Source organism: Oncorhynchus masou, chromosome 18 (assembly GCF_036934945.1).
Source record: "Oncorhynchus masou masou isolate Uvic2021 chromosome 18, UVic_Omas_1.1, whole genome shotgun sequence".
NCBI lineage: Eukaryota > Metazoa > Chordata > Actinopteri > Salmoniformes > Salmonidae > Oncorhynchus > Oncorhynchus masou.
Genome location: NC_088229.1, coordinates 30,473,852 through 30,494,452, shown reverse-complemented (window position 1 = coordinate 30,494,452; position 20,601 = coordinate 30,473,852). Strand labels below are relative to the sequence as shown.

At 43.2% G+C, this 20,601-nt stretch overlaps 1 protein-coding gene across 2 annotated transcripts in view; it reads left to right on the top strand.

The window, feature by feature from the left end:
• LOC135504387 (plexin A3) overlaps positions 1-20,601 on the top strand; it is a 135,398-nt gene that overhangs the window by 77,008 nt on the left and 37,789 nt on the right. For both annotated transcript variants that reach the window (XM_064922941.1, XM_064922939.1), the window contains exons 7-9: positions 177-333; positions 1,163-1,262; positions 9,546-9,660. In XM_064922941.1, the coding sequence (XP_064779013.1) occupies positions 177-333; positions 1,163-1,262; positions 9,546-9,660 (372 nt within the window). The remainder of the gene's footprint in view (positions 1-176; positions 334-1,162; positions 1,263-9,545; positions 9,661-20,601) is intronic.

Below are 20,601 nucleotides of genomic sequence, written 5' to 3'. Positions count from 1 at the left end.
AAGCACGACGCTAGCTAATCTCAACATGACCAATATGGAGTTGGCTCATTAAGCTGTCGTTAAAGATTTCTGGTGTTAGTCTAACCTTCACTGAGATGCAAGGATACGCGCAGGGACGACTCCACCTGTCACCTGATATGCTTCTCTCCCGTCTCTCTCCCCCCTCCTCCCTCCAGCTGAGTGTGAAAGTGGTAAACGTGCCCAGCCTGTCAGCCGGGGTGACGTGTGTGTTTGAGGAGTTGACAGAGAGCCCAGGGGAGGTGCTGGCCAAGGGGCAGATCCTTTGTATGTCCCCCTCCCTCAGAGATGTCCCCTCCCTCGCACAGGGATACGGTAAAGATTCTATCAGATACCACTGTAAATCTATAGTAATAATACTAATAATATAAACCATTTAGCAGATGCTTTTATCCAATGCGACTTACATTTTATATATATATGGGTGGTCACGGGAATCAAACCCACTATGCGGGCATTACAAGCGCCATGCTCTATCAACTGAGATACAGAGGACCACGTTCAAAGGTTGTCCGTTGAATAATAATGTTGTTATTTTCTGATGATCTTTATCATATTTATCACTACAGCCATGCTTTTTGTGTATGACATTATCTATACGTTTTCATACACTTCAGTTGGTTGTATCATATTTGCTTTTTGTTCAGACTGCTGTAATGTGTCTGACGTACACAGTGTTTTGGTTTTTCTGAGCCTTGTGGACATGGGCCTTAATGTGTTTTTCGAAAACATTTGAAAAACAACTGAATGCTCTTGCTGGATCTACTGATGGGAACCTGAAAAGTGCAGTAGCTCGTGTTTTGTTCCATTAACGGCAATTATTTAAAGTCCACTAGAAATGCTTTGCCAATTATCTTGAAGTCAGGCCTACAGGTATAATTGGACTAGTTGAGATGCGGCCTTTACTTCAAATGAAATAGTACATCTGTTCATGGGTTCCTGTTTAGGACCATAAGTGCACTTCTCTTGGTAATGGAAATGTTAGATAAAAGGCAGGAGCAATTAGACATGTTTATACAAATCTACATGATTTCATTTGCTTAGAAGAAGATTATTTTCCTGGGGTATGGGTTCTCAGACGGACGGATAATTGTTTCCGAGCTTCTCGGCTGTTTGGCTCACTCTGGGTCTTTTGTCATTTCAGGTGACAAGCGAGTGGTCAAGTTCTTCCTGAAGTCCAAGGAGACAGGGCACAAGTTCATCACCACTGACTTCATCTTCTACAACTGCAGCGTGCTCCAGTCGTAAGTATCTATCTATTACGATCTCTCATCTCGCTCTCTGAGGAGAGGAAATACAGAGGAGCGTTCAGTGAAGTAACATATTGATTGGGTCAGTCCGTCACTTGAAGTTACTTGATGATTTCTATGGGACTGTGTAGCCACGTCAGGCTGAGAAACTGCCTTGACAAGTCACGTTACCTGTTTTTTTCATTCATTTATCTCCTCGTCAAGTTGTTTTTATGATGGTATAAAAATACTCTAGGTCAGTGGTCACCAACTGGTCAATCGCATTTCTAGTCGATTATCAAACATTTCTGTATGAAAGCCGACGATAAAAGGCTTGCGTTCTTTTTTTGTATTATTCGTGTGGCGCTGTTGGCTGTAGGTCCACTTGATTTAGAAGCCCCGCATACCGGGTTGGCAAAATTTATAACCATTTAATTTGTCTGAAAAGACAAACTCTGCCTACCTGGTGGACCAGAAGATCTGTGGCTAAATCGAGTGCGCCTCCTGCGCTGGCCGATTGGATAGCTCAAATCACCATGCCTAGAAGTTTGATCAAATCAAATCAAATTTTATTTGTCACATACACATGGTTAGCAGATGTTAATGCGAGTGTAGCGAAATGCTTGTGCTTCCAGTTCCGACAATGCAGTAATAACCAACAAGTAATCTAACTATCAATTCCAAAACTAATTTCTTATACACAGTGTAAGGGGATAAAGAATATGTACATAAAGATATGAATGAGTGATGGTGCAGAGCAGCATAGGCAAGATACAGTAGATGGTATCGAGTACAGTATATACATATGAGATGAGTATGTAAACAAAGTGGCATAGTTAAAGTGGCTACTGATACATGTATTACATGTGGATGCAGTAGATGATAGAGTACAGTATATACGTATACATATGAGATGAATAATGTAGGGTATGTAGACATTATATTAGGTAGCATTATTTAAAGTGGCTAGTGATATATTTTACATCCTTTCCCATCAATTCCCATTATTAAAGTGGCTGGAGTTGAGTCAGTGTGTTGGCAGCAGCCACTCAATGTTAGTGGTTGCTGTTTAACAGTCTGATAGCCTTGAAATAGAAGCTGTTTTTCAGTCTCTCGGTCCCAGCTTTGATGCACCTGTACTGACCTCGCCTTCTGGATGATAGCGGGGTGAACAGGCAGTGGCTCGGGTGGGTGTTGTCCTTGATGATCTTTATGGCCTTCCTGTAACATCGGGTGGTGTAGGTGTCCTGGAGGGCAGGTAGTTTGCCCCCGGTGATACGTTGTGCAGACCTCACTACCCTCTGGAGAGCCTTACGGTTGTGGGCGGAGCAGTTGCCATACCAGGCGGTGATACAGCCTGCCAGGATGCTCTCGATTGTGCATCTGTAGAAGTTTGTGAGTGCTTTTGGTGACAAGCCGAATTTCTTCAGCCTCCTGAGGTTGAAGAGGCGCTGCTGTGCCTTCTTCACGATGCTGTCTGTGTGAGTGGACCAATTCAGTTTGTCTGTGATGTGTATGCCGAGGAACTTAAAACTTACTACCCTCTCCACTACTGTTCCATCGATGTGGATAGGGGGGTGTTCCCTCTGTTGTTTCCTGAAGTCCACAATCATCTCCTTAGTTTTGTTGACGTTGAGTGTGAGGTTATTGTCCCGACACCACACTCCGAGGGCCCTCACCTCCTCCCTGTAGGCCGTCTCGTCATTGTTGGTAATCAAGCCGACCACTGTTGTGTCGTCCGCAAACTTGATGATTGAGTTGGAGGCGTGCGTTGCCGCGCAGTCGTGGGTGAACAGGGAGTACAGGAGAGGGCTCAGAACGCACCCTTGTGGGGCCCCAGTGTTGAGGATCAGCGGGGTGGAGATGTTGTTGCCTACCCTCACCACCTGGGGGTGGCCCGTCAGGAAGTCCAGTACCCAGTTGCACAGGGCGGGGTCGAGACCCAGGGTCTCGAGCTTGATGATGAGCTTGGAGGGTACTATGGTGTTAAATGCCGAGCTGTAGTCGATGAACAGCATTCTCACATAGGTATTCCTCTTGTCCAGATGGGTTAAGGCAGTGTGCAGTGTGGTTGAGATTGCGTCGTCTGTGGACCTATTTGGGCGGTAAGCAAATTGGAGTGGGTCTAGGGTGTCAGGTAGGGTGGAGGTGATATGGTCCTTGACTAGTCTCTCAAAGCACTTCATGATGACGGAAGTGAGTGCTACGGGGCGGTAGTCGTTTAGCTCAGTTACCTTAGCTTTCTTGGGAACAGGAACAATGGTGGCCCTCTTGAAGCATGTGGGAACAGCAGACTGGTATAGGGATTGATTGAATATGTCCGTAAACACACCAGCCAGCTGGTCTGCGCATGCTCTGAGGGCGCGGCTGGGGATGCCGTCTGGGCCTGCAGCCTTGCGAGGGTTAACACGTTTAAATGTTTTACTCACCTCGGCTGCAGTGAAGGAGAGACCGCATGTTTCCGTTGCAGGCCGTGATACTAGCCTACCTGAGATTTCATCACTTTTAAAACAATGACCAGAGAGTCTGTCAAAGAATAGAGAAAGGAGCTGCTGTTTTTATGAGTGAGCTCAGGTTCAATTTTTCATTCAGCACTGTCATTGTTTTTATTCAACACTATTACAAAACATAAAACACCTACTGCCGTTTGCACTGCAGCTGCAATGAATGAGTAGCCCTGCATTTGAATTATTATTAGCAGCTCGTTATGTCTATTTTAATATCAAGGAATATTTCAGTTTCTCTGGTCATAGGAACAACATGAATTTGTGTTTGAGTCAGATGCGGATGCGATGCGACTCGGGTTTCACCATCAAGTGGACAACGGTGTCCCCTCTCTCTGATCAGTCTCACCAGAAGGAAAGGAAGGAGAGAGCATGGACCGTGAGAGGTGGACCCTCTGCTACTCTCTCCCTCAATCCGCTGAGACTAATGCCATGTTCAAAACAACTGGGAACTCGGAACTCCGTCATCTCCGACTTCAGTGCGTTCAAGACATTTGGAAACTAGGGAAAAAACTAGATTAGACTGGGGAAAATTGCTTTGAATGGTCATCCAACTCGAAATCTTTGGCGTCTTTCTAGAGCCCCGACTTTCTGACCTGAACGTCACTGACGTCGTGATTATATCTCGTTTTTTTTTTTTTGCCTTGAAAGCTCCATCAGCATCAAATACAGGTGCCATCAGTCCAGTAAAATAAAAAAGCAAATGATTTCAATTTATCCTCAGCTGTGCCTCGCAGGTGCTACACCAACTGTTCTATTTTGTCATCAAAGCTCAAGTTTTGAAATATAATGTGGTCTGAGAAGAACAATATTGACATCTAGCCAATATGCTGTGATGATGTCTTAGGCCTGCCTACTGTACAAACCTCATTCCAACATAACTGTTTTTATTAGGTTAATGTTTAAAAAATGCAAGTCATGTTTTAAAACAAATCTGAGTGATAGATCTCGGCTTTGCTTTTTGACTGCGAAAGTGATCTTTACTCAGAAAAGGTTGGTGACCACTGCTGTAGATGGTATAAAGTTATGTTTATTGTCATTATTTTCAACAAGGACTTTCAGAAACTCGTCATGTTGGAAAGCAAAAATACAAGGAAGGACACATAAATGCAATGACAAAACCAATGAGAACTGGCAATCATGCCATACACAGAGTGATGTCCCACTGCTACGTCCATACTCCTTGTTGCTGTTATCCATCATACGACCACAGGACACATGACCAGATAACGTCCTGGACAGGCTGGCCAGATGCTGCTGGCTAATATGATTTCAGATGGTCCTGGTCTGGAACAGCAGCAGCAGCCTCACGCAGGGTAGGGCCAGGCTTCCAGACCACATCTGTGCTGAGGCAGAACAATGGGACTGTGCCTCTCTCCTAGGATCAGTCAGAGCCCCTCGCTCAGAGCCTCTCGCTGGCTGCAGCTTCTGTGAAGTGCTGACCTCCATGCCCGAGGACTCGTCTTTCTTCTGCTTCGTTTGTGGAGCTGTACCGTTTTACTGCCATATGTGAGCATTTGCATTTCAGCTGCACAAGACTCTCGGTTAGCACTGGGTCGATGGTGTGGGTGTCAGTGTTCTTTTCTTGACATGGAGGAGTGTATGACACTCAGTATCATACTGAATATTGTGTATATTGCCTTTGTTTTTGAATTTAAATGATGCCTCACAGTTTAAGATGATCACATTAGCGTAGAAAAAGTGGTTATCTGGCAAACTCAGTCTTCATCACATCCAAACATGCTTACTATAATTTGTTTGCGGCTAAGGAAATGCCAAGTCAGAACCCACCACGATCACCTGTGGCGTCACTCAAGGCTCCGTCTTAGACCCCATTCTATTAATCATCTACATGCTCCCCCTTAGTCTCCTAATCAGGAAACACACCATCCACTTTCACTGCTATGCTGACGACACACAGATCTACATAAAAACAACTCCAGACTCCCTCTCTTTCATACACACCCTCACCAACAGTCTGGATGACATCAACGCCTGGATGTCGAACAACCACATACAACTCAACAATACTAAAACAGAAGCAATCCTCATAGGCACTGGCCATCACACCAAAACCAATCCCATCACCTTGGCGGCCACTCCATCCAACTGTCCTCCTCCGTCTCCAACCTTGGTGTGTTACTGGACCCCTCCCTCACTTTCTCCGACCCCATAAAATCCGTCTGCAAAAAAAACTATAATTTTACCTGAGAAACATCACCTGGCTCTGTCCTGTTCTCTTGTTCTCTCCAAACTAGATCTGAAAAAGCTGGTCAACTGCCTCGTCACCTCCCGACTTGATTATTGCAATGGCTTCCTTGGTGCTCTCCCTTCAAAAGGCATCCACAGGCTGCAGCTTGTGCAGAACAGAAATGCCAGGGTCCTCACAAGAACCCACATCACACCCCCATTCTAGCCTATCTGCACTGGCTACCCATCCAATTCAAAATCAACTTCATAATCTTCCTGTTATTCCTCAAAAATGCCTCTGGTCCCCAATACCTCAGTGAACTTCTCAGCCCTTAACAGTTCTCACGTTCACTCCGGTCAAATGGTCAAAGACTCCTTGCAGTCCCAAAGACACGCCTAAAAACAATGGGTGACCAAGCATTCTGCTCTCTCGGACCCCGGTTCTGGACCGAGTTCCCTCCCACCCTCCGCATGCCCCCAGACAACCACTGCCTTTAAGTGTGAGATTAAGAAACACTTTTTCAAACTGGCTTTCACTTAATGTGATCTCTGTTGGGGTGTCTGTCGTTGGTCTTGTACGTTAGTGTCGAGTTCTATTGTTTTGACCTTGTTGCCTCCTTTACTGTGTCTTGTATAGTACTAGACCGCTAGCTATCTGTTCATTTCTCGCTTAATGTTTTTTAGCCCTTTTATTTGTAGAGCCCTTTTAATTTTTATTTTAATGGTTGCTCTCAATGTAAAGAGCTTGGTTATTTACGTCTGTAAATTGAAAAGCGCTCTACTTATTATTATTATTATTAAATGAATGTGTTTTTTTGTCAGAGAATAAAATGGCCTTGTCGGCTGGCAGAATACACATACACAACGATCAATTCTCTAGTGTAAGGAAGCAGGGTAACATAATCCATGCAGGGCTCGCCAGTTGCCATGGCAACCTCGGCAGAGGCCTACCTTGCCAGAGTAGTCTGCCTGAAGCCAAGCCAGATTTCCTGTTTTCACAAAAACCCTGTGGGAACATTTAGCCCTTGAATTGTTTCCCCCTCTGGTGTTGCTGGTGGACAGCACTCACTCACTCACCCTGGCCCTGCCACGTTGGCTCTCATTTTCTTCTCCCGCAATTTTGTAAGAGCTCCTTCCCTTCTTGCATCCTCAGGGATAATGACCACCTGTAAAAGGGAAGTTAGCTAGCTCTGAAGCTCTGACTGATTATATACTTTCACCGTATCTCCCCTTGCCATTTTAGGCATTTAAGCACAAAAGCTTCTTATTGTAAGACTGGAAGGTAAGAAATGATTACATCTCTGGGATACCTTTTAAGGCTCTCTCTCGTCTCCCCTGCAACACCTCTCAGTTCTCCCCTTCCTATCTCCATTATTTACCTGTCAGTCATGTTTTCCACAGGCATTCCAATAATAATAATAACAACTTTATTTGTATAGCGCTTTTCAATACAAGTAACAAAGTGCTTCACATCATAAAATGATCAAATAAAATAAAAGTGCTAACAAAGAAACATAGACAGAAGGAAGGAGAAAGAAACAAGATAGCTCATTAAAATCTTACAGTGAAATCAAGTATTTTTTATAATAGTGTGTCTTCAGCAGGGATTTAAAAGAGGCACTGCATCTGCAAAGCCTGATCTCCTCTGGCAGACCATTCCAAGGTCTAGGGGCCCTAATGGCAAATGCCCGGTCTGCTTTAGTTTTCAAACTAGACTTTGGAATGGTCTGCCAGAGGATCTCAAGCTGTGTCCTGGCTCATATGGAGATAAAATATCAGAGATATACAGTACCTGTCAAAAGTTTGGACACACCTACTCATTCAAGGTTATTTTTTTATTTTATTTGTTTTACTATTTTCTACATTGTAAAATAATAGTGAAGACATCAAAACTATAAAATAACACAAACAATTGTTAAACAAATCAAAATAAATTTGAGATTTGAGATTCTTCAAAGTAGCCACCCTTTGCCTTGATGACAGTTTTGCACACTCTTGGCATTCTCTCAATCATCTTCATTCTCTCAACTATTATTCTGACATGTCACATTCTTAAAATAAAGTGGTGATCCTAACTGACATAAGACAGGGAATTTTTACTAGGATTAAATGTCAGGAATTGTGAAAAAACTGAGTTTAAATGTATTTAGCTAAGGTGTATGTAAACTTCTGACTTCAACTGTACTATAGTCCTAGTTATAGGTACATATCTACCTCAATTACCTCGTACCCCTGGACCTCGACTTGGTACTGGTACTTTGTATATATAGCCAAGTTATCGTTACTCATTGTGTATTTATTATTACTTGTATTATTAAGTGTTATTACTTTTCTATGATTTATCTATTTTCTTTCTCTCTGAATTGTTGGGAAGGGCCCATAAGTAAGCATTTCACTTTTAGTCTATACCTGTTGTTTACGAAGCATGTGATTAATAAAATTTGATTTGACCAGTTTCCAGAAACACAACTCAGGCTACTGAATCCACTTCCAAGCAGTGATGTTAGGAAGGAAAGTCACTTCATCAGTGTGTCAAGTTTTGGCTGTGCTGTGTTTCTCAGGCTTCACTGAAATTAGACCAAAGTGAATTGATGGAGTTTATACCCCTGACGCAGCATATTGCATATTTCAGTCAAGACATGCTGATCTGCACACAGTATTTACAACATATCCCCTCCCTCTGCAGTGGAAGGCAGCACTGCACCAGCCTACAGCCAGTGGCACTCATTGTTCTCATATTAAAGCAGGCATTTTCATTCCCTTTACAAGAGTCAGGGCTGCTGAGGTATACTATATGTGTAGAGCAGGCATTGTAAATCTCTACGAATACACGGACTCAAATGCTATATTATCATGGTCGACAAGTAGTCAGTCCACCGTATTGAAAATGTGTTGGTATTATTTCCAGGTGTATATAAAATGTGGCTCGCCTGCAGAATGCTTTCCGATATCCCCCACACCGACAGGGAGGCAGCAGTCAGCCTGGAGATTATACAGTGCAGTGTAGCTAAGGAGTCAGTGTGAGCAGACTGCTGAGTACCCTCCAAAGGGGATTTGAACCGTGCCTCCAGAGGAAGGCTATGATTAGTATGGGACAAAGTGGATGTTCCTCTCCTCATGCAGACCTTTTTGTGCTCAGAATGCAATAGGCTGTAGTGCAGAGGAGGGGCGGAGGGGAGCGCAGAAAGGCTCAGAGTAAGAGTGGAACGAGCATGGAAGGAAACCACTTGAGTTTTTATTCTGTCCTCCTACAATGCGTTGAGAGTCTGACGTTTACCTGTGTTGCCTATCGTTGATGGTGGGACTGTCAGTAGTCCACGGGTATTTCATAGTCCTTAGATGCATTATTGAATTGGAATCATCATTTTGATTCCAGATGAAATAGCTTTTCAGGCTGTAATTAATTTCTAACTTCTAATTGAAAGGCAGCTAGAATATGATGCTAGCCTAGCCCATTAGCCCTGCAGGCTTACCAGAGAGGTTGATGACATATTGACCAGGAGATCTGTAGGCAGCCTTTCTCATCCACACAGACAGTAGATCTCTTTAGTTGAAGTCAGGCTGTTAAATCTGAGAGTTAACCCTCTCCCCCTTCTCTCCCCAGGTGCACCTCCTGTGTGAGCAGCCCCTTCCCCTGCAACTGGTGTAAATACCGCCACATCTGCACCAACAACCTGGCAGAGTGCTCCTTCCAGGAGGGACGCGTCAGCAGCGTGGAGGTAAGAGACTATACTGCCCAAACAGACACTAATGAATGGTATCTTACAGCAGACTGAACACAGGATGAGGCCCCCGGGGTGACAGGAAGGCTGTCCATGGAGCTGCCTGTCTGCTTTTATTATTCATATGACCTCAGCGCTGTGGCCCTTTTACAGCCCATGGAGAATCCAACCTGGTCATGGTCCTGTGAACCTAGGTCTGGCTGACCCCATAGTCTAACACACTGGTCCCAATGTTGTGTGTGTGATCCACACAATCGGAGCATTCACTACGACCGGGACACATTGTCGGCACCGTTTGGGAACTCACTTATTGGAGTGGTCTTAAAGTCCCATTCAGTCGTAAACTTGGAATTCTTTGTCATAATGAACCATAGAAGTTTTGTTCGCCCATCTTTTCAAAGCAAATGTAATTTCCTTCGTTTACATGCAGGCACTTTAAGGTGGGTTGTAGTATTCCCCTCCAAAACAACTGCAGGAAAGAAGAGCTTGAGCTGACTAGCGAACTGACCAGAAAGGTTACTAGCTTCTCAGTTAACAATAAACTAATGTGCTATGATGTGGTTTCACAATACATTTTTTTTTTGTACGTCATAATATCTGGTACAATGTGTATTTATTTGATGTTATATATAAAAACCCACATCGTCTATATGCCTCTGCTCCTTCCCCAATGCCCCTGGGAGTGTCAAACCATCAAACTAGGCCAAATGATGGTCTACTGTGACAGGGAGTGACACCAGAGTAATTGTCTGGATCTCATAATGGCTTTGCATCAACCCTTACCCCGTCGCTCTCTTTCTCAGTGTCTCAGAACACATTGATTACACACTTGACTGGTCCACAGACCAGCTGAGAATCCCAGGGCAGCAGTATATAAGGAGGGTATTGACAGGCTCAGACTTAACACTGTAGCTTTATTGCGGTGGTTGTTTTTCAGCAAGAGATGCCCTACAGAACCTTAACACCCTTTATATGACTGGGATACAGACAGACACCCCCAATCTGCTGTTGTTGTCTTCTCACAGAAGATTCTACCAGCTTGTAAACGTCCATGTTCTGTTCAAACATGATTGATAACACAAAATGCTGATAGATTAGCAATGAACGTTGAAACAAACAGAATAAAGCAAATTGCCCTCATTATTCTGTGTTCTTAGCAGGAGAATCATAATGGATGATTCGTAATGAATTGGAGACAGAAGATGAAACAGTCGTTTGACTAATACAAGCAACATATAAGAATACATCCCCTAATTAACAACCACCTTACTTTACAAGTAGAGCCATCTCTGTTCAGAATAAGGATCAGGGGTGACAGGGGGTAGGGGAGAGAAGTTAAGAGAAAAGAGGAGCAGCGTCCCTTTGTAACAGGGGGGTGGAAACACGCTCCCTTCGGCTTTTGGCACATTTTAATTTGACACTTAACTGAACATCAAAGCGATGCCTTATCTAGGCTTATCTGACAGAGGCAGCCAACAGCAGGGCGGCAGGGATGTGCCAGCCAGCCCGTCACTGCCTCCCCCAGCCTCCTTGCCCCCAGCACCACGATTGACAATCTCCTTATCTCCCTCAGAGAAAAAAAGGAATTACTCAGCGAAAAAGAGTGACTCATGCACTGTTGATACTGGAGGGGGAATATGGTGGAGAAGCAGGTCAGTATTGTCTCCTCTTCCTCCACACCCACAGAGAAAGAGGGGGTGATTCACAAACAAGCACACATATCATAAGAGGATTTTAGAAGTAGGCTTGAACTGGTATGTTGTGATTAAACAAGTTCACTGTCATTTGCTGTAAAGTAAAGCAGAGGGGTAAAATCTATTTTGACGAAGACCGGCTGCCAGAGCACGTTGTTTGTACTTAGCACAGTGGTCTATTATTCAACGGATAGTATTTCTGACCAGTGGTCAATGTCAGTTGTTCAGGTTTTAAGTTTTAGATTGTTAGTGTGTGGATCTGTGTGCGTGCGCGTGTCTGTGTCTGTCTCTGTCTCTGTATGCATATGTGTGTGTGTTAGAGGTCTGTGTGGGACTGATTTATTCAACCCGCTCCCACCCACAGCTTTTCTTACCACACCTGCCCACACCCGCTGACTTTCTGTCTGACTCCCACACGCTACCGCAAGAACTGGTTCCGGAACCAACCTCAGTCCCACATTATTTCCCACGTTATATATCCAATGTTATTTTAGATGAATATGACGCAGCTCACTTGCCAGCCGTGCTCGCAGCAATTGGGCAGCCTATTGGCAATATCAAAATGCGCATAAATAACCAATGAAAATGTTTAATTACCAGAGATTCTCACATGGTCCATTATATAGGCTATCTGTATTACTGGGCAATATCAGCCAATAGGCTAGACATAGTTTCAAGAGATAAGAGTTAGAGAGACTTGCACTTTCTCTTGAGCTCCGTTTTATAGCCCACCTTTTAGGGGAGGGACAATTTTCAGACGGACACAAATATGATTGACCATTATTTATTTCTAGACAATATAGTAAACTAGAGGCTAATCATATTTGTGAAGTACATTTCCTTGGATAGCTAACTGCCCCGTTCTTCTCCGTCTATGCATAGGCTATAGCCTACTCTATCGCACCGCGTATCTACTGAACCTGTAGACTACACATATAGTAGGCACACTTGATCTCGCACGCCCAGCTAGGAGAGAAGAGGTAGGCTACTGAACTTGAAGCAGCGAATTCTGTGTGTGAAAAATGCAACAAAGATGTGTTTTTAATACAAGAGGTATGCCAGGGATGGGTAACTCCAGTCCTTGGGGGGCTGGAGTAGTGTTGCACGTTTCCCCCATCCCTAGCAAACACAGATGATTAAACTAATCACTCTAAACTGAAGATCATGATTAGTTGATTATTGGTGTCAGGTGTATTCGCTGGGGCTGGGGCAAAAATGTGACACCAATCAGGCCCAGAGGACTGGAGTGTCCCTTCCCTGGCCTAGGCTAGCGCATACAAAGCAGAAAGTCAACCGTTTCCAAATGATTGGTGGGAAAACACAAATATTTGAATCCCCAAAGCTGTCTGTTTGACCGCCCGCTCCTAACCGCAGGTCAAAAAATACAGCCCATAAAGCAATGATCTTTGTCGGGACATGCAGGTCCCGCAGGAATGCAGCCCTCTAGTGTGTCTCTCTCTCTGGTTGCATATGTGTGTGATTGTGTCAGTGGAGCGTGTCTTATCTGCAGCCCTGTTCTCCAGTGTGCTACCAGGGCTTTGTTGGCCTTGGGTTGGAGAGGTGCTTCAGAGAAACAGCGGGGGCACTCCAAACAGACAAACAGAAAGAGAGAGGGCTATGGGCTGGGGGGAGGAGATGTGCTGCTCTACTCAGAACAGGTTTCTCCCCCATGTCTCTCCAAGGACACGCCAGCCCGCCAGATCCTACTGTGTAATCCACAGCACAGTGGCCTCCTTCATTCCAGGAGTGTGCAGAGAGAGATATGACTGGATCAGAACTGAGCTCTGTCCAAACTCACTGTCCTCCACAAGGATGCATGGCTCACAGGAAATGAGAAATAAAAAACAAACCCCTTCCCCCCCGAATAAAAGTTTCATTCTGTATGTATCTATAGGCTCATTTGAAATGTTCTTGTCCTTAGTCATGTGTTGTCATTTCGATTAGGTAGCGTCATTAGTTGGTGTATTCAGTGATGTGATAATGACTACTATTGACATGAGATATATAGCTCATTACTGGTCCTTCACCAGGTTCATTAGGGTGGGAAAAGTTATCCCTGTGGGAACCAGCAGCCGTAAACTGTTTGGTTTCTGAGAGGGGAATGTTTTGAATGACTGAAACCTGATATGGGTTTAAAAAGTTGCTGTGCTGCAAATGTAAGGGTAGAGTCCAAATCTTGCATACAGAGTTTGGAAACAGGCTTTGTGATGTGAAAGGTTCTTTATTTACTACATTAATTGGTTGGTTAAACCGAGAGATCCCAGAGTTGTTCACGGCCAAGGATGCTCTTTTATTCTCAGCCTCAGCTCCTCAGTTGAGAGTATCAGAGTAGGAATCGATTTTCCATCTGATGAAAATCTTCTGGCCCCACCAGCCAGCCAGCCACAGAGCCCAACAGACAGACAGGCTGGCAGATAGATACTGTGCAGCCTGCTCCGTCCCACATTTCCCCCACATTAATCATTACACTAAAGTTAATTACACCATGCAGATCTTTAACCTTAAAGGGAGTTCCTCGCCAGCTCAGGGGGAGTGTCTCACTGGGACTCCTAATATTTAGTGAGAGCTCAAAGACACATTTTCATATTGGCCTTTCCCAGAGGGCCCCTGAGATCAAACAGCGCTCTGCTGGGCTCTCGAAAACAACCGTCTGTTCCCCTCGGTGCTGTGTCTCAGTGGGACGGCCCTTTATTAACGAGTGATGGCCCAGTAATTAATTGTGGGATGAGTGACCGAGGAGCCATTAGCCCGGCAGGAAGCATGGCAGTGGTCCTGGCACTCAGCGGTGGGGACGGCAAAAGAGGTTCAGTGCCTCAGCGAGACAGGAAGTGACACTGTGTGCATCTGTCACCAGTAGCCCATTACCGAGCCCCCTCCACGGCCACAGAAATCAAGTTGGCCCATTACTCACTGTGTAACCCAGAGGCCACTGTACAACCCACTGAGGAGAAGCATAAGAACCCCCCCCCCCCCGTCTTCTCTTCTCATGGCAAACAAGAAAGATAAGCTACAAAACACTTTGCAAGTTAAACATCAAGATCAGATTAGTTCCCTGCATGCTTTGTTATTGGTAACAGCCTATATGTGAGAACTTTCTATTGCCTCAGTCTACTGGTCTTTGTGGCACAAAGTGGCTTGAATCCTTCTCTGTCATCAAGGGTTGATTCCATGTCAGCTATGATATCATAACAGTTATTTTTGTTCTTCTTTTTTTTAACATGGTTGCTTTTCTATTAGTAATAAAATAACGTAAAAATCTATCCATAAATTGTAGAAGATGCTGGAGTCCAGAATAGCAAACTGCCAGTGTTCAATCCATATATTTCCCACCTTGCTACTAGTTTGAGTTTGATTAGGAAGAATTAGGAGCCTGCCGTGTAGCTAGCGTTTAATTGGAGCAGCTCTCAGATGATTTGGAGGGTTGTGTTTTTTTTCTACCACGCGTAGGGAGCCCATTTCAAGGACTACAGCGAATGGAGACTGTAAATGGGATTAAGAGAGGAGGAATAGAAAAGGGAAAGAACAGTGGCTAAGCAATGGGAAGTAGAAATGTACGCATATGTAAGCAGCAACAGCCCGATTTTGCTAGTCACTGCTTTCAGAGAGCGGGCGAGAGAGAGAGAGGGAGAGAGAGAGAGAGAGAGAGAGAGAGAGAGAGAGGGAGAAAGTGAGAGAAAAATTATACCTCACTACCATCTCTGGCTTTTAATGTTTCAACAGAGAAAAGTGCTTAGCTGTGTGATAACTGGGATATGCACAATAAGGTTAATGTAAACACTGTCAACAGGCTGTAAACTCCCGGTCTTTCTTAATGGGGTGCTAATCAGCATCAGGGAACGGCCCTGCTGGGGGGAATATACAGCTGCCTCGGAGACTATACTGTTACTGTACTGTAGGCCTACCACCGAGGAGGGACTGCTCCTCTATTACATGGCTTATTGCATTAGCCTCACATGTATTACATGTCTTATAGCATAGCCAGCAGTGGCAGTCGTGAGGTTTAAGATGAGGGAGGACAAATCTTTTGTTATGAGCATGGCTATTACAGCATATTGGATGACTGTCATTCATATTCCATTCACCCAGCTCAATGTAACATTGATAGGTTTAAGCAACTACATGGGACTCAGGTTTTCTCTTTACCCATCATGAGGTTATGTTTACAACGTTCAAGGTCGAGAGGAAAATTAAAGTAATCATGGTGACAGACAGTGACAGATTCTATACCGCCTTATACACTCTTGCCAACATCTAACTGATCTAGGGTGTAATCATTAGTCCAACAGTTACAAACAAGAGTTTCCATTGGACAAATTCAGGTATGTTTATCCCCGTTTCATTCCGTTTACATGCGTTTAAGAAACGATTTTCAACACAATCGGCAGAATGAATACAACTCTGATCACATACAAGCAGCATGATATTTTTGCTTGTATAATTCCTTCTCGCATCTATATGCTCTCCTCCTCTCACATTTTCACTTCACTTGTGGACTTCAGTGCAAAACACATTAGCTGTCACTGACCAGCTAAAAAACTTTCATATCATATCCGCTAACCGCTACACACAGCTTACATCGTTGTCACCATATTAGCTAACGCCATAGTCAACATAGCTACGAGAATGAACTTGTTAGTAAACCCACTACAATCATGGAGTACAGTGTGCAGTCAGCAAGAAGTTTAGCAGTTACACCGGCTGGTCCCAATGGCAATACATTTATAAAAAACAAAACCTTACCTTGACTTGGAAGAGTTCCAGTGTTGGATAGCCATAGCCAGCTAGCTAGCATAGCATCCCTCTCTGTTTTAGCCAGGTGTTTGAGTAGGCTAAACTAGCTAGCTGCATTCACAACAAAATATACAATGGCAAGAAAAAAATCTGTGAACCCTTTGGAAATACCTGGATTTCTGTATAAATTGGTCATAAAATTTGATCTGATCTTCAACTAGGTCATAACAATATACAAACACAGTTTGCATAAACTAATAACACACAAGCAATTATACGTTTTCATGTCTTAATTGAACACATCGTGTAAATATTCACAGTGCAGGGTGGGAAAAGTATGTGAACCCTTGGTTTGAATAACTGGTTGACCCTCCTTTGGCAGAAATAACCTCAACCCAGCCAGGATAATAACCAGTTTAGACATCATACAGAACCCAGCCAGGATAATAACTAGTTTACACATCATACAGAACCCAGCCAGGACAATAACCAGTTTAGACATCATACAGAACCCAGCCAGGATAATAACCAGTTTAGACATCATACAGAACCCAGCCAGGATAATAACCAGTTTAGATATCATACAGAACCCAGCCAGGATAATAACCAGTTTAGACATCATACAGAACCCAGCCAGGATAATAACCAGTTTAGACATCATACAGAACCCAGCCAGGATAATAACCAGTTTAGACGTCATACAGAACCCAGCCAGGATAATAACCAGTTTAGACATCATACAGAACCCAGCCAGGATAATAACCAGTTTAGACATCATACAGAACCCAGCCAGGATAATAACTAGTTTACACATCATACAGAACCCAGCCAGGACAATAACCAGTTTAGACATCATACAGAACCCAGCCAGGATAATAACCAGTTTAGACGTCATACAGAACCCAGCCAGGATAATAACCAGTTTAGACATCATACAGAACCCAGCCAGGATAATAACCAGTTTAGACATCATACAGAACCCAGCCAGGATAATAACCAGTTTAGACGTCATACAGAACCCAGCCAGGATAATAACCAGTTTAGACATCATACAGAACCCAGCCAGGATAATAACCAGTTTAGACATCATACAGAACCCAGCCAGGATAATAACTAGTTTACACATCATACAGAACCCAGCCAGGACAATAACCAGTTTAGACATCATACAGAACCCAGCCAGGATAATAACCAGTTTAGACGTCATACAGAACCCAGCCAGGATAATAACCAGTTTAGACATCATACAGAACCCAGCCAGGATAATAACCAGTTTAGACATCATACAGAACCCAGCCAGGATAATAACTAGTTTAAACATCATACAGAACCCAGCCAGGACAATAACCAGTTTAGATATCATACAGAACCCAGCCAGGATAATAACCAGATTAGACATCATACAGAACCCAGCCAGGATAATAACCAGTTTAGACATCATACAGAACCCAGCCAGGATAATAACCAGTTTAGACATCATACAGAACCCAGCCAGGATAATAACCAGTTTAGACATCATACAGAACCCAGCCAGGATAATAACCAGTTTAGACATCATACAGAACCCAGCCAGGATAATAACCAGTTTAGACATCATACAGAACCCAGCCAGGATAATAACCAATTTAGACATCATACAGAACCCAGCCAGGATAATAACCAGTTTAGACATCATAGTTGCGGATCAGACCTGCATAACAGTCAGGAGGAATTTTGGACCATTCCTTTTTACAAAACAGTTCAGTTTAGCAATATTCTTGGGATGTCTGGTGTGAACTGCTCTCTTGAGGTCATGCCGCAGCATCTCAATTGTGTTGAGGTTAGGACTGACTGGGCCACTTCAGAAGGCATATTTTCTTCTGTTGAAGCCATTCTGATTACTTAACATTCTCCTGCAAAATGTCTTGATAAACTTGGGATTTCATTTTTGCATTGATGATAGCGAGCTGTCCAGACCCTGAGGCAGCAAAGCAGACCCAAATCATGACGCTTCCTCCACCACACTTTACAGTTGGGATGAGGTTTTGTTGTTGGTGTGCTGTGCCTTTTTTCTCAATACATAGTGTTGTGTGTTCCTTCCAAACAACTCAACTGTAGTTTCATCTGTCCACAGAATATTTTGCCAGTAGCACTGTGGAACATCCAGGTACAATTTTTTAAACTTGTTTGTTTTTGTTGGACAGCAGTGGCTTCTTCTGGGGTGTCCTCCCATGAACACCATTCTTGTTTAGTGTTTTATGTATCGTAGACTCGTCAACAGAGATGTTAGCATGTTCAAAAGATTTCTGTAAGTCTTTAGCTGACACTCTAGACGTCTTCTTCTTCAATGAGCATTCTGCTCTTGCAGTCTTCTTTGCAGGATGGCCACTCCTAGGAAGAGTAGCAACAGTGCTGAACTTTCTCCATTTGTAGACAATTTGCCTTACCGTGGACTGATGAACATCAAGGCTTTTAGAGATACTTTTGGCAACAATTCTTAATCTTAGGTCTTCTGAGATCTCTTTTGTTCAAGGCATGTTTCACATCAGGAAATGCTTTTTGTGAAAAGCACAGTCAAATTTTGTGAGTGTTTTTTATAGGGCAAGGCAGCTCTAACCAACATCTCCAATCTCGTCTCATTGATTGGACGCCAGGTTAGCTGACTTCTGACTCCAATTAGCTAGGGGTTCACATACTTTTTCCTACCTACACTGTGAATGTTTAAATTATGTATTCAATATAGGGATGCACCGATATGACATTTTTAGCCAATACCGATATCCAATATTGTCCTTGCTCAAAAAAACGATACGATAACCAATACTTAAAAAATGTAGCGGCATTTTAAGCATACTAGTACAGTTAAATAGTTAACACACTGCATCTCAGTGGAAGAGGCATCACTACCTACAGTCCCTGGTTCGAATCCAGGCTGTATTCCATCTGGCCATGATTGGGAGTCCCATAGGGCTGCCCACAATTGGCCCAGCGTCATCCGGGCCATCATTGTAAATAACAATTTGTTCTTAACTGGCTTGCCTAGTTAAATAAAGGTTACACACACACACCACACTGACCAAAAATGTATTTTGTTCGGACTTAGGTATGTCCCCATTACCAGTAAAACATCATCAAAACCTATTTCTTTCAATTACTTCCTGTGCTGTTTCGTTGTTCATTTGTTCAGTCGTTTCATTCTCAACCAGGATTTCTATGGAATGCCGTTTGGGTCTTTGCGTGTCAAAAAAGATACACGTCAAATAACACTATTTGACGTGTCAAATAAACTTTTTGACTAATCAGGATCTGAATATGACTGCACATCACATAACAATTTAACGCGCTCATATATTTTTTACATAATTATTACACATTGCTTACACTATCACTCGTATTTCATATGTCACAACGATTCATCAATACATATGCTATGATGCTGGTAAAGTGGCTTCACTCACCTACATTGATGTTCATAAAAAAAGCTAGCTAGCTCATGGATGCATAACACTGTTCTTCCCCAAAAACATAGCAAAATGACATAATCTGTTTCAGTAGCTAGGTGTCATCATCTAAAATAACCCTAATATATAAGACAGTTCTTATTTGATTAATGGTAGTCGGACCCATCTATGTGAAGCTAGCCACAATAGTGGACTTTGCGGTTAGCCTTCAAAATCAAAGTATGCCAAAGGTGTCAACCTAGCTAATACTTACTCACAAGGATTCCTAAATCATTTCTAAGAATAATGAAAATGATTGTAGTTTCTACTGTTCATTGTTTTCAGGCTGGTTGTATTGGTGCTAGCTAGGTGCCAATCTAAAGCTAGCTACCCCAGAAGTTGCGGTTCTGAATGAATGAATTCCATTATCTTGGCTTTAATGGATTTCGCCTTTGAGTTGTCTTGCTGAAATGTACTTACTCTTTAAAATGACTGCTCGACTTGTTGACAGCTCGATCCACACAGCAGACATTGTGGGCTAGGTTTGGAATGCTGTGTTGCACGTGTAGCGCAAAATTTTACGTGGCGTCATTACATCATGTATCTACGTTATATAGGTATCCACGGTAACTTTGAAATTGGTTTTTAACATGGGTGTTAAACTAGACATCGGGCTGATACCGATGTTGGCATTTTTAGCTAATATCGGCTGATTCCGATATGTTCACCGATATATCGCGCATCCCTAATTCAATATAGACAAGAAAAATTCAATAATTGTTGTGTTATTAGTTTAAGCACACTATGTTTGTCTATTGTTGTGACAGATGAAGATCAGATCAAATTTGATGACCAATTTATGCAGAAATCCAGGTAATTCCAAAGGGTTCACATGTTTTTTCTTGCCACTGTAGCTCTCTCTCTTTCTCTCTCTCTCTCTCTCTCTCTCTCTCTCTCTCTCTCTCTCTTGCTTCTCTTTCATTTTTAAATACTTTTATTTGTTCAAAACAGTTCAACTATTGTCTTTCTCTCTCTTTGAGTCAACTACCCACCACAGTTTGTGCACTGCAGTGCTAGCTAGCTGTAGTTTATGC